A 15165-nucleotide genomic window follows, 5' to 3' on the forward strand; every position below is an offset into this window, starting at 1 on the left:
AGGTGACCCACACGTACCAGGCCCCTTTAGAATGAACCAGCACCATAAGAGTTTTTCACCTCCAACCCTACATACAATAATACCTGTATAATACTGAACTGAAAATAATTTTCTGGTAATTTATTCAAGAAATAGCTCCATGATTTACTTTTCTATTTTACACTGATGACTAAAGTGAACAGAAAGTGTATGTTTTATTGAATTAAATCTTGCTACAAATCTACAAAAAGTTAATAATTACTAGTATTCCAGCCTTAAACATTTCGCTGAAATCTGGTAGAATCCCCTGTTATAAAAGCTAGGATTAAAACATATTGACTTGCCTTGCATTAAAAATACACTCAAAATCCACTGTAGTGTCTTGATCTTTGTTTACTATCTTATCTTGAGGTCCAATAACAATAACTGGTCCCTGACGTGCAGCTCCTTGAGAATTAGCTGGAAAAAGAAAAACAGAACTGTAAAATAAAATTGTTTCGTAATTTACAGAAGCTGAGGACATAGATATACCAATCACGAAAATGGATCATGTCTATCTATCTATTATCTGTGTTAAATAACGATTTGTTTGAACCTAATGCTTTTATAAAAAATGCAACTTTATGTTTAAGTTTCTCAGTTTGTCATTAAAATAATCCCATCTTCTTAGTAAAATATTACAAATTGTGTATGTCTCATTTTGTCTAATGAACAACTTGAAATTCAATTTGTTCCATACTTTCTCATGGTCCTTGAATATACAACCATAAAGTCTTGCTAGATATGAGCAATGCTATAGAGTCATTGTCAGCTCAGAAGCACCTCCATAGTATTTAAGTGACAGTTTCTTTTTTCTCCCCAAATAGTGAGCAACATTCTAGTTGTCACTTTGTCCGTCCATATATTCATATATATCACTGTCTACAGTCTTTGTCAGAGCATAACTACAAAAGTACTGAAGAGATTTAAATGAAACTTGAAATATAGATACATACAAATGAGAGTGCTTGCAGTGCACAAGAACAATAACTCTATCTTGAATATTCTTCAAATTACCTCCCTTTTTATACACAATTTTCCCTTGTTCATTGCTTTTACTTATTTCATTTTTTTACTGTAAGACATACACTTTATATCCAATTCTACATAAATGAACAAATTCAATTTTTCCACCTGAACTTTCAATAAGCAGCATTGTTTTACCTGTGACAGTAACGTAGAAGACTGGTCCCTCTTTGAATGGATTATCAGTAGGATTAATATACCCATTTAATGCGTCAATTTTGTAGTAATTTGCACTGTCGTCAATTTTTCTATCTAATAGCACCAGAGATCCATTCATAGTCACTTGATAACGAGACCCCTCTACATTCATTGGCTGGTTATTTTTATTCCATGTAAAAATTGGTGTTGGGTGACTGTCTATTTTTGGCACTTCTATCACAATTGCTTTGCTAACATTTGTTGTCACAGTATACTGTAAACCTTCCCCAACAAATGGACTCATATCTGAAACAACAAGTTAAAATTAAATACAAATATAATAGAAGCCAAGGTAAATATTCAAATATTCAATGAAAAAAAAAACTGTAGCAGTCTGGTATCTGTAGAATCAATGGTAAGGACAACTATAAGCCTAAAGCAAATCTGAACCATCCAAGTAATAACAGAGATAAAGTGAAAGTGCATCAAAACTTTAGCTAAGCTATATACATGGATGTCAATGCTGGAATGGATAGGATAGCTCTCCATATAACTAAATGCAGTATAACTGAAGGGTCAAGAGGAAGGGGGTATAGTAAGCAGCACATCATCTTGTACACAGGCCACACGCTGTGTTAAACAAACAGAAGCTAATGATGGCCTTTGACAATATTAACATGCCTGGATGAACAAATGAGCTTAGACATAAAGAGCTGGATCAATTTCACTCTGCCTGTTGTCTTAATGCAGTGCTGAAACCTCATGTACATTGAATCTGAGAATATCTAATATTTGTTAAAGTTAAACAGGTTTCTGACAAAGGTTTGTCTGTTATGGCTTTAAAATACATGTATCTAGAAAAGACCAGAGTCCTTAAAAAGATTTCATGACGACACCCTATACTTCTGGCATTGGTGTCTATAGGCATGTCAACCTTCACCTTGAAATGTCATCAAAGTTAACACAATCAAATTATTTAAGGAGTTCATTTCAATTAGTTACACTGTGCAAATCATTTAAGCGAAATCATTTATTGTTCTTTCTGACCTTGTGAATGTTTGGTCAGTGACTCATGCCATGTATATCAGTGAAGGTATTTAACCACATCTAAAAACCTTTAATCAGTCATATATATCAAATTTGAATTTTTTTTACTTAGATGCATTTGAAGCTGCAAACATAGTTTTACCATTTAATGAAAGTAATTTAATTGGCAAAAACAAGTACACAGTCTACATGTGACTTGTATGTCTTACTTTAACATCTAATTTAGTAATTTATAACAGTTAAAGAAATCTTTCGTTTTGTATTAATACATCAAGCGTTATATTTTTTATAACCTTATATGAATTTCTATGAATAGAAAAAAAGAAAAAATATTAGAAATCAAGCATATACATGTAAAATGCCTTACTATCTTAACAGAAACTAACCTGGAATATTTTAAAATATCATTTATATATTTTATTGTTTGAAATTACCAGTTAAGCTTACAAGATTAGCTTTGTTAAAATGCACATTAAAATGATGATTAACACTTTCACTAGACAATGAATACCATATTCTTAATACATGTACTTACATGCAACTTCAACATCTGCGGGAGTGCTAAGTATAGCTCCGAATGAATTGCTTGCCTCACATCTGTAACGTCCAGCATCAAACCGAGCCACGTTGTCAATCCTGTGTGTATATATGGCACTCGCGTTTGAGATATATATACCATCTTTGGACCAGCGGTACAGTGGGGTAGGGTTGCTGTTTGTTCTACACAAGAGAAGCTTTGCACTGCCTAGTGGTATTGGGTTGCCGGCTGTAGGTGACTGTCTGAAAGACGTTGGTGGATACTCTGCAATGTAAATATAGGTAATATATAAAACCTGCATTAAATTTTGCACCTCTCTTGATTTCTTATGTAGGCGATAGGAGTTCTGTAAGTAAATTCCGGAGTCAGTTTGCCACATTCACTACAATCTTATTAAAGTAGCTCAAATATTTTCATATGGCTCTCAAAATACGGCTATTTTCTTGTGCAAAGTTCTAATTACATTATATATATACTTTGAAGTTGCTAAAAATAGTTTGAGACACCCCCAAACCCACGTCAATATTTGTCTGCCATTCTTATTCTATAAATTTGTTGAACAACTATGACTTGACATGTATTATATAATGTGCCTAATATTATTATGGAATAAATATATTTATGACCAGTTATGGGAGAAATCAACAAACATAGAATGTGGTTTAATGGTCATGAAATGACCTTGTTTATTTTTACAGAGGATAAATATATTTAAAATTTGGGTACTTGATTATGAGAAACATTCAAACTCTGAAAAAGTGTGCATGTCTGACACACAAAGTTGCAAATATCAAACCAGAAACCAGTTTTTGTGTGTAACAGTTGCTTTTTGTGTGTGTGAAGTGGAGTGGGGGTGGGGGGGGGGGGGGGGGTGTCTGTCACTGATCATTCCATTCAAACCCAGTTGCTAGCTAAATATGGACAGACAGTTTTGAACATGAAAACAGACTATATAAATTCATGAATAGGACATTTAAAAACCAACTAAAATGCAATTCAATTATCACTTCATGACATCTTATCTAAGATCAAAGGTGAAATTGGTATTGTTGTGCACATATTTAACAAAACTGGTGTAAATTAATGTACATTGTCCTAGACCTACCTTAAAGCTATAGTATACAGTGAAGGTTAAGTCATACTAACAATGGTGTATGAGTCATAATTTAGACGAAATAACAAATGTTTAAACTATCATTTCAAAACAAACATCTATATTTACTAGCATTTAGGAGTGACCTGTCGCTTTTATAAATAGATTTGAAAGGTTACTGGAATAAATCATTTCAGTAAAGGGGTACCCTACCTTTTTTAACTTATTTTTATAAAAATATTCAATGACTGCCTCCCCGACAATTAGACACCGTGGTGCAGTGGTAAGCCTGACGGTTTTGAAATCTAACTTTTGTGAGTTCGAATTCCAACGGAGATCAATATATTTATTTTTCTTTTTATATTGTGTGTGTTTTTTTTTTTTTTTTCATCTTATATTTTGGTAACATATATTTAAAATGATAATCATGTTAAAGATGTATTTGAATTGCATTACTTGTCTCATTTTGCTATTTTCGCATATAACATAGGTTTTTCAAATATCTTTTTGATTGTGAATTATTCAACATGGCTGACTTAGTTCTTGACAATTTGGTCATTCAACTAGCTGATGGCACTTATTCGAAGGAAACCGACGCCGCCAGCGAGTGTGAGGATGCTCCTTTGGGCGCGTGTGTTTGAAATGTATTGAATGTATTGAAATTGTATGAATGAAATTGAAATGATGAAATAAAATGAAAAAAAAAAAAAAAAAAAAAAAAAAAAAAAACATGAAAATATAAATAAAACAAATTGCGCTGTGTGGGATTCGAACCTACAGCCTCCTAATCGCAAAAGTTAAATCACTAGCAAGATTCCTCAATTCTACGAACTGAGCTATCAATGCAATTTCAGACTGTTCAGTATTTTAAATATATTTATAGTTTTAAATAAATCAAATATCTTTCAAACCCTTATTTAACAAATGGAACAGTCTGGAAAATCCAAATCTAAAAATAAAAGCGACAGGTCACTCCTAATTGCTAATAATGTTATATCGTGTCAACTGTAAACAAATGAAATAGGTAATGACAACTTGCAAAACATAGCCTACATTAAATTTTGCAGACTTGAGTAAACTTTGATAACAATGTCAGATAAATACTTGGAGGTACATGTACCTTGCTGACTAGAAAATAATTATGCTGTTTAAAAGTTTCATTATTTTCTTCTTTAATTTTTGCATTATACATTATTTTTTTTAATCAAGTCCCTGTTCCCTGTATTAGGGAATTAATTACCTGAGCACTGAATGGCATCAATGCAACAATCATTTAAGCACAATTCTTATTAGAATAAATAAGCAATTCTTTACATAATAATTGTGTTGAAGTGAAAAATTGTTTCACTTGCACAATGTATTGTGTACATTAGACCATCATTATACATTCTGTCAATGAAATATGTATATGTACCATAAAACTGACATTCTTACAACAGGCTGGTAACATTGCCTGATCGGCTTATGACGCAAGAAGTAATATTTATTGAAAAATAATGAAGATATTTCTTTCAAACTCGGTCCATTTATTAAGCATAAGAAATGATACAAATTAGAATAAAAATAACTTGGTTGCCTTCAGCTTTGGTAGAATTATTTCCCCTTTTCAGATTTTAATGACACATAATCTTTGAAGTCCAAAAAAATAATGTTCTAATGCTAAGTTTAAAACAAAAAAGGGTTAAATGGCTTTCTAATGCTCTAAATTATTGCGCTAGTACATGAATGTATATATTTTACTCTGCTTTCAATTACAACTTTATAGAGAAATGTAGTCCTAAAAAAATTGCTCATACATCTGCACTAGAAACAAAGTATTTACCCTAAATATGTAGAATAAAGGTATTGGCGCACAAGTTGGAGCAATAGAAAGCCATTGAACCCTTTTATGTTTTAAACATAGCATTAAAACATAATTTTTTTGTACTTCAAAAATTATGAATCATAAAAATCTAAAAAAGGGAATTAATTCTAACTAAACTGAAGGCAACAAAGTTATTTCAATCTTGATAAGCATTATATGTAATGCTTAATAAATGGACCAAGTTTGAAAGAAATATCTTCATTATTTGTCAAGAAATATTACTTTTTGTGTTGTAAGCCCGATCGGGCAATGTTACCAGCCTGTTACAAAGGTGTCATACAACAAGTATCAGCCCTACAATTATCTGTAACTGAGAAAGAAACCTTCAATAACTAGCAATTTTCACACAGGCAAATAAAAAGGCCTTTGGTAGATTTAATCCTTAAGAATTTGGTAAGTACCAAAGTGGAGAGATAAATCAATTTACAGTATTATTCAATTATCAGTAAACAAACAAACTCAAGATTAATAGAGCCTTTAGGACCATCAATGAGACATTTTTCTTTCATCTCTGGACTGACTTGAAAATGAAACACTTCATATGATTATGTACTGAAAACTGAGTTTTCAAATAAATCAAATTTTGCATCTTTGTACAATTTATAAAATTTATAATCATTTTAACAGCATATTAAGGACCAAAACAAGAGATATTATTAAGACTAAGTAGGAAGCAGTACCCTAATCAAATCTAAGTACAATAATTATGTGCAAAGGATCTGAAACAAATAAACTAATCAAGATCAAGGTTATTTCTTAATTGATATCAAGAAAACATACTTGTCACTTGAACTTAACTAATATAAAACAGAATAGAAGGACACTGACTACTGAGTGCTAAATTTCTAAAATGAACTGGTCCATCATTCAATCTGGGCAGTACTACATATTATTCAAAGGGGTGTTTACAGAAAATTTACTGACTGAATAGCGAACAGTGCAGACCAGACTGATCTTGGTCTGCACTGGTCGCAAAGACAAAATCATTTGCTGCCAGCAGGCTAAAGGATAAAATTCTCAGAAGTTTATATAATTATGCTTAAATGCATACAACTACATTAAAAGATATACAATTAAGTTGTCCTTGTGTAATGGAAATATGGGTTCAGTGATTTATAACTTATTTCTGCTGTAAGTTTGCTAGAATAACAAATATTTAAAGTTTTCACAATTTATCTCCACTTCTAGATATTCAGTATATTACTGATTTTTCAGAAGTTGTCTCCAGTTTTGCTGAATTTTCTCTAACAATGATGTACAAGGATTTGTTTGCATACCAGACTGAAAGTTTACACCACACAAATACAATAATCTTTGAAACAATATCACACAATTACCATAGAACACACCTGTATTTCACCCTATACATTGCCCAGACACAACCAGAAGCCTTTTATTGCTACCTGGTATCAGATAACTTACTCTTAAGGTAAATGCTCCCAATCATGCAATACTAACTTGATTCAGGAAAACTACTGAATTTTTACGTATGCAGAATGATATGCACACTGAAGTATTTTAATATGAATAACGCAACGCTTAAAATAATTCTGATGTATAACTACAAATTAAACTGTATTAAATATATAAAATACAACAATTATTTAATTAAGAACTAAGAAATTTAGGTTTTATTCCCTTGTGATATTTTTTAATTGCAATTTTCCACAAAGTGTCAACATGGTCAAAGAAAGATAAAATCTTCATTTATGTTATAGTTAACTGTCCTTACAAGTACATGCAAGATTTTAGATCTGTGTCAGGCCCACTATACACAATATATTTATCGAGTATTATAGAGTCAGCAATCCTCAGGGACGACATTCTCATAATGACCAAAAGGTGACAATTACAAAACAATAAATATACCACACACTGGCTGAGGTAAAAATACCAGGATATAAGAAATTTAACCAGTGGAAATAGATGTAATTTTTGTTCGCCAACCGGTCTTTTGGGTCTAAAAAATTTCCAAATTGGCAAAGCTAGTTGCTGCAAGTGCAAGACATAAACAAGAGTACAGCAAACAGCAATGCAGAACAAAATATGCCCGAAGGTATGACCTTTGACACTTAAGTAGGACCTTGACCTTGAAGCAAGCCATCTGAAACATGCACTCTGCACATCGTCTCGATGTGGTGAACAATTGTGTCAAGTTTCTTCAAAATCCTTCAAGCAGTTAAAGAGTTCCAAAGCGGACACAAAACAATGTCATATGACATTTGACCCCTATGTGTGACCTTGAACTTGAAACGAGCCATCCAAAACATGTGCTCTGCATATCGTCTCGATGTAGTTAACATCTGTGCTAAGATTTTTCTAAATCCTTCGAGAGGTTCAAGAGTTACAGAGCAAACATGAAATTATGGACGGACAGACAGATGGACATCGGCATCATAACATAATATGTCCCTACAAATCACTCTGATGTGACGTCATAGGGTGCATACAGAATAATGCTGCTAAAAAGTCAGCATCAGCAGCTGGAAGTGCCTATAAAGTTAAGGAATAACAGTACATAATAATAATTATAAATAGGGCAATATCCAGTAAGTCACTTCTCCTTATTGAATGAATAAATACACAGAGATTACACAAGAGCTGTCAGGAGACAGTGCACTTTTCAATGTCAAAGCTGGACAGAGAAATAGAGCAATCTGAGGAAGCTGGAGCTATTACTGGAGTGTGTAATGACTCCAATGTGGATTACAATACTCATTACTGGACAACAGTTTGTCAAAGTCAAATGTAATGAAAGAGATGGAGTGAAAGGGTATCAAAATATTAACATTTTTAACAAAGCATATATAAGTTTGAATCAAATCCATTTGGTAATAACTAAGACAGAGCAAAAGTTCACAACAAGTTAATTGAAAGTCTAAGTAAAATGGGACATATATCTGATGAAATATTTGTGCCAGATAGGGCTGTCATCGATAGAAACGATATCGATGTATCAACGATATTTTTTGGTCGATCGATTATCGATTCCCATTTTCAAAAATCGATATTTTACAGAGAGAAAAAAACAACTGTCTAGATAAACACTCAGACCCTCTAAAACAACTTTTTCTGCCTGCAAAAATGTGCCGTAAGTAACGGAAGTTGTCAAAAAAGGTCATGTCTAAACTTGTACCGTAGCAGTCTTTTCCCACTAGCCGGCACTACCTATATGGGTAGAAGTAAAAAGGGCTCAACTTCAGAATCTATTTGCAAAAAGTTAAGTTGTCCTGTCTTGAAAGGTCGCTTCGTTGTTTGTGCATGTAAAAACATAGTGTATATACTGTTTCTACGTCAATCTCGGCTTTTTACTTGTTCGCGTATAGCTGATCACTCAGTAAAAAGGTACAGAATTTAGCTAGTGTCCGTAACAATAACAATCAAAGATGGCCGAAGAGGAAGCCGTTGCTGGCTTAATAGTGGAAAAAGAGTCGAAAGACGGAAAGAAAAGCTTTGTTTGGGTTCGTAGAAACACAAGGTGTTACTTAAACATGTCTTTCAGTACAACAAACAAACAGTCAACGCTACACATTTGAGGCCCATCGAAAACTTGGGCAAAAGTTAAAAAAGAAAAAAAAAAAAAAAAAAAAAAAAAAAAAAAAAAAAAACAAAAACACGCGATGCCAGTACCGAATGTAAGTGCAAGGTAAAAATTAGACAGGGTATGAAACAGGCTAAAAATAAATAAAAACATGGTAAATAAATAAATTAATTAATTTAATAAATAAATAGATATCTGTGGAAGAGAAATGCAGAATTTTAGCTGTTTGAAACCCGACTCCAGTGCCTGGTATTTTAGTTCACTAGGTTGTAAAGTAGGATAAATGCAAAAGAGGAATGAAGGCACAGTGAAGATCTATAAAAGATTTCATTAATTTTCATTTATTTTATTTATTTCACAGATACAAATACAACACAATCAAACAGTAATATAAAAAGTAGGCAATAAAACTAAACATAATATTAACAAGAAGGTATATAGCATGCCCATGAACAAACAGGTTTTTAATCTAACTTAATAATCGATATATCGATGTATCGTCGATATTTGTCTTCCGATATATCGGTATCGTCGATATGCCAAAGACCCAATCAATGACAGCCCTAGTGCCAGAGTTATGCCATGGCCTTGTAAATTTAAGCCTTGTGTGACATTATGAGGACGATGATGTGGAAGAACTGTTCTAAGTTTGAATGATATCTATTGTATAATAAAAAAAAAAGATGAAAGTGCATCTAAATGGACCTGAAATTGCAATTAAAAAGGGGCATAGGGTATTCATGAAATATTGTGCCATTATACAGAAGTGATGAAGTGGATCAAATCCAGTAAGTATAAACGGAGAACAGAGACAGAATGAAAGAGCATCTAAACCTGAAATTTTAAGTAAAGGCAGATAATTTATGAAATACTGATGTAATAGCAGTGGTGTAATGTTTTTTTTCAATAAAATGTGACATGTTGAACTGAAAAAATGGTCACAAATGCATTATTTAGTTAGCATACTGCTATGCGTTTCAAAGGTTTATAAATGGTTTCATAGGTACAGTCAAAAGCATGGATGGATATCAAACACAAATGAATGAGCTATATGGTGAGATTGGCGACTGTTACTGGATATTGCCCATACTTAAAACATAAAGGTAAAGGTACGTATATAGTACGTGTCGGATATATAATCAACATACAACCCAAGCTACCAAGCTCTTGTGCGACAAACTAGGTTTCCAGTAACAGATACATACCCGTGCTTATTTTACCTACTGGTACTAACAGCCAAGCAAGGGAGCTACCAGTACCATTTTTCATGTATTTGGCATGCCGCGGCCAGGCATCGAATCCCAGACCTCAAAGCAGACACTACTACTGAGCTATTGAGGCAGTACGAGTTACGAGCAACTATGCACATGTCAATTTACATGTAAAAAGTTACAAAAACTTGGGTCTTTTGCCCAACACCTGTAATTACAGGTAGATATGCTTACCTTGAGCATGACAACCTATGTTTTGTTGATTCTGGACCAATATTAGCACTAGTAATACATGTATTGCGTGAAACGTCCAGTGTGATTTTAACCTATGATTTGAACTCATTCTAACGACTTATACGTGACCGTTAGTTCAATGCTTCATATTTTGTTAAAAGTTTCCCAGGTAAGATAAGAAAATGAAAATCCAAACACAAATGATCCACAGGGTATATGTATCTAAGTGCACTTATATTTGACAGTATTATGTCTCGTTGTGTGAACGAAACATCTATCGATTATACATGTTTAAAACCGTAATTAGATAACAATAAAGGTGTCAGGGAAGGGTTTTCGGATGTGTCACCAAATTACGTGGTCCGCCATCTTGGATGTCATTTATCTAGTTTTATCTCAAATTTACTATGAACTTCGGCGAAACGATGGCGAAAAATTAAAGAGCTCGCTAATTAAATTCCTTCAATCCCTCGTGAATACACTATTATGCAATAAACTCGCGAAATTCCATTGATCTTTCAGTACACCTTTTGTGTTTCCGTTACAACTAATAATAGTACGCACGTGACGTCTTTACGATAGTTGATTGGATAGAACGAATGAGCAATCACTGAGGTGCGTCGCTTTGACAGGTAAATTCACGCTGGTCATTCTAACAATAAATATAGTGTGGGTGTACTAGCCGGTCAACATGAAGTATATACCTATCTATTTAAAATACTCTGATGTATTTAGAACTTAATGAGAGGCTAGTTGACAAACAAGTCAAGTTGGGCCTCTGTGGTTAATTTTTAGTTGCCAGAAAAGGTATTTAGATAGTTTCTTGTTTAATTAACGCGTGTAGTCACCTGGAATGGAACTGCAACTTATTTTCAGCCGAGCCCGAGACGCCGTGTCATATTTACCTCCCCAGCATCCAGTCTAGACAGATCCCTACTGCTGAAAACAAATTTATATAAGTAAATCACCCAGCACTGAACACTATAGTCAGGATATCAACCGTGACCGGGAATCGAACCCGGACCATTGACGTTGTAGTCCATTACCTGCTAACCACTGCCCTGACTCCCTTTTGCTCCCTCTTTCTGAAATCATGCAATAAGCCTACACATGCTACAGGTAGCCTACATATAATTATGTCAAATTATTTCATCAGCTGCATGATTTGCAGACAGTTTGTGGTTCAAACCTATCTGTGCCTCAAGCAATGCCCGTTGGTATTTGGTTTGGATCAGTCAGTTTTCAATACAATGCTCCGATGAACTTATCAGCGATTATTGCCTCGCGATTCGGCACACACTGGAAATAACGTCACACCAGCCAACATCAACATGCGGGAGATCCTGAAACGCTTCCCGAGCTATTGATACGTATTTAAAGTAATGGAAAAAGTTGGAATCTTAAAGGGTTTCATCTTTGCTAAAACAGACGTGTTCCTCCAAATTTGCATTGAACAAAAAAATAAGCTAATATCCTCAGTGAACAGTTTCAGTCTGTGTACACATGAGAGGACGCAGACGACATACCAGACATGGGATCATCCAATGCTCACCTCCCATCCAAGATATTGACATTCAGCCTGAACGTGTTGTCAAGCTAATGACAAAAGGCTTTAGAACCATATATCGGAATTTCCCAAACATCAACTGATACTGAAGTAGTTATCCCACAGTAACTCAGAGAAGTCAGTAGGCCCTAAGCTATACTCTCAGGAAAAGACCAAATTGATGTGGTGTTTCTCGTTTTTTTACAAATGCGCTCATCAGTACCACCAGCAGCTTTAGAATGTACAATTAATACTTATTTCAAGATCATGTACTAGATAATTTCGATTGTGCCAGGTAAGAAAAAACTCCTAAAGGAAACATGTAGATGGTATTACCTGACTATAGCTTCTACGGTTCTTATGGGGCATTATATAACCTGTGCACTAATGAAAGGAAAGTCAGACAGGTCGCCTGTTTTGTACTTACGATTCGAAATTCCTCTGCTGCCACCTCAAAGCTAGAATGTATCCAGCGTGCTGAGGTAGACAGCACTGGTTCACTCTGTTATACAAGTACGACCTGGTTAACTTCTGCACTAGAATTCACCAGTATTGCAGAAGGACCAGAGGAGGAAAAGTCCTCTTATAGCACTGCATGCAAGTTCTCCTCCCGTACAGAACCATCCAACACTGTAATAAACTGCCGTTTAAAATTACTGCTTCTAAACCCTCATGACCCTACAGGGCTTCTCATTTACCACTAGATTATCGACTTTGCCTGAAAGTACTTGCCACAACCTAAACATGTGATGCTCATAGCATTAAAAATTAACTGGTTTTAAAGTTTTCGCACCTAAGGAAGATGCGGCTGTTTAATCTTTAAAAATCCTAAAGCTCGATAGGACTCACAACCTGCTAGCCTACTAAGCTGCCGAAGGAAGAAGAACCAGTATTCAATGTCATGAGCACTGTGGGTCTGAAATCTTAAAACAAGATACATACACAGCTTTATATATCTGTATTTTAAAAGTCAACGGCGACGATCTTTCTCTCTATCTTTTGATTTAGCCAAACTATGAAACATGAAGTTTTATAAAAAAAGTAATATGAATTTTAAAAAGTGCGTTATACGGGTAAATGCTTAGTGTATTCTTTTCCAACCTGTATCAGTTAAGCAGGAAACTGAAGCTCTGTACAGTAAGACAGACAGTCACAAAATACAGAAAGAATACGTTTATCTACTTGAAATGTACTGCGCTTTAAAGCAGAAGTACTCGACTGCACCTGCACAATAGTTTGTGATAGTTGCTTCCCTTTATCAATGTTTGATCTATTCTTAGCAATTGTTCACGATCTGGGTATATTATATCTTTAAACTTCTTCGCAACCTTAAATAACTACATGTACCCCTTATCATAGTATGTAAATGTCACAACTACACTTATAGGACGGGGAGAAAGTGTGTAGGCAGCCGGTAGCTCAATCGGTAGAGCATCGCAACAGTATTCCGATACCCCGGGTTCGAGTCTTTAAACCGTGACATAAAGAAAAAAAAACGGCAATCGCAAGTTACCATAATTATGCACATTTGAGCATTGGAATAAGCTAACCAACTTGCGGTCCATAGCGGCACTAAGCTTTAGGTCTCTCCATATATACTTTTTGTAACCCACATGTCTATCCTTTTCAACAATCAATAAGTAGACACGTTCTAATCGATGACATCAACGATATTAACAATATCAGGGAACGATATGATTTTCAAAAGTGAGAATCTTCCCCAGAGGTTTAGCATAACAATCTCAAAGGACGAGTAGTGTCTCTCACGTGAATCTCGTGCTCCATGAGAACTGCCCAGTCTGAGTAGTTATATTGTTGCATTGTATGACTGCGAGAGTTTGTTTGTTTTGGGTTTAACGCCGTTTTTCAACAGTATTTCAGTCATGTAACGGCGGGCAGTTAACCTAACCAGTATTCCTGGATTCTGTACCAGTACAAACCTGTTCTCCGCAAGTAACTGCCAACTTCCCCACATGAATCAGAGGTGGAGGACTAATGATTTCAGACACAATGTCGTTTATCAAATAGTCACGGAGAACATACGCCCCGCCCGAGGATCGAACTCGCGACCCCGAGATCCGTAGACGGTCTATGACTGCGAGAGGTTTGGTTTCCTATTTGAATTTAATAATTTAAAACCAATCTTATTCTTTCGAATATCTTCAAACAAGAAAAAATCAATGACATATAAATAGAATACGGCCACCTATACATCACTTGACTTATATTGAGAATCTTGTATCCTCCTTTCTTATTGTTTAAAATGTGGCTGTCACATTTTCCGTTATGAACATAATAAAACATTAATTTCTTGTTAAATCCTATTTCTGATAATTATTTTCTTTAACATTTGTCAAAGGTTTGAATATTGCTGAATATACTAGAATGTGTTATTGAATCTTCTGTTTTTTATTACATCCCCTTTTGGCTCTAACTGCTTGTATAACTGTTCATGTGCAATAATGTTAGTACGCATAACATCTGTCTGGAAAGCTGTTTCATCTTTTTTTATGATGAAAATTTATTTAAAGGCCGCTGTGTGCTGGACCTGCATTATCAACGTTTAACCTTTAGCCTGCAGGCGGTAAGTGGTTTTGCCTTTGCGACCAGTGCAGACCAAGATCAGCCAGCACGTTCGTGCAGGCTTATCATGATCTGCACTGGTCACTATTTAGTCAGTAAATTTTCAGTGAACACCCCTTCGATAAACAAGTGGTGCTACCCAAATTGAATGATAGAGGAGTCCATTTTAGAAAACTACATCTTAGTTTGCCGTAATTTAGCATGCAGCAGATTTATATAATTCATACTGCAATTTATTTGGGAAAGAAAGTAAGATTTCAGATTGTTGAAAAAAGTTATGTTTTAATATTACCTGCCAAATTCAAATATTATTTTCGAAGTGCATG

The 15165-nt window shown here is 34.5% G+C and overlaps 1 protein-coding gene across 1 annotated transcript in view; it reads right to left on the bottom strand.

Moving 5' to 3' along the window:
- Positions 1-11287, bottom strand: part of LOC123563301 (protein sidekick-2-like) — a 53037-nt gene extending 41750 nt beyond the window's left edge. Inside the window, exons 1-4 of the mRNA XM_053524598.1 lie at positions 10711-11287; positions 2765-3031; positions 1183-1488; positions 324-438 (exon numbers count right to left, since the gene is read on the bottom strand). Coding sequence (XP_053380573.1) covers positions 324-438; positions 1183-1488; positions 2765-3031; positions 10711-10819 — 797 coding nt within the window. The 5' untranslated portion in view covers positions 10820-11287. The remainder of the gene's footprint in view (positions 1-323; positions 439-1182; positions 1489-2764; positions 3032-10710) is intronic.
- Positions 11288-15165: the final 3878 nt, after the last annotated feature.

Source organism: Mercenaria mercenaria, chromosome 2, assembly GCF_021730395.1.
Source record: "Mercenaria mercenaria strain notata chromosome 2, MADL_Memer_1, whole genome shotgun sequence".
Lineage (NCBI taxonomy): Eukaryota > Metazoa > Mollusca > Bivalvia > Venerida > Veneridae > Mercenaria > Mercenaria mercenaria.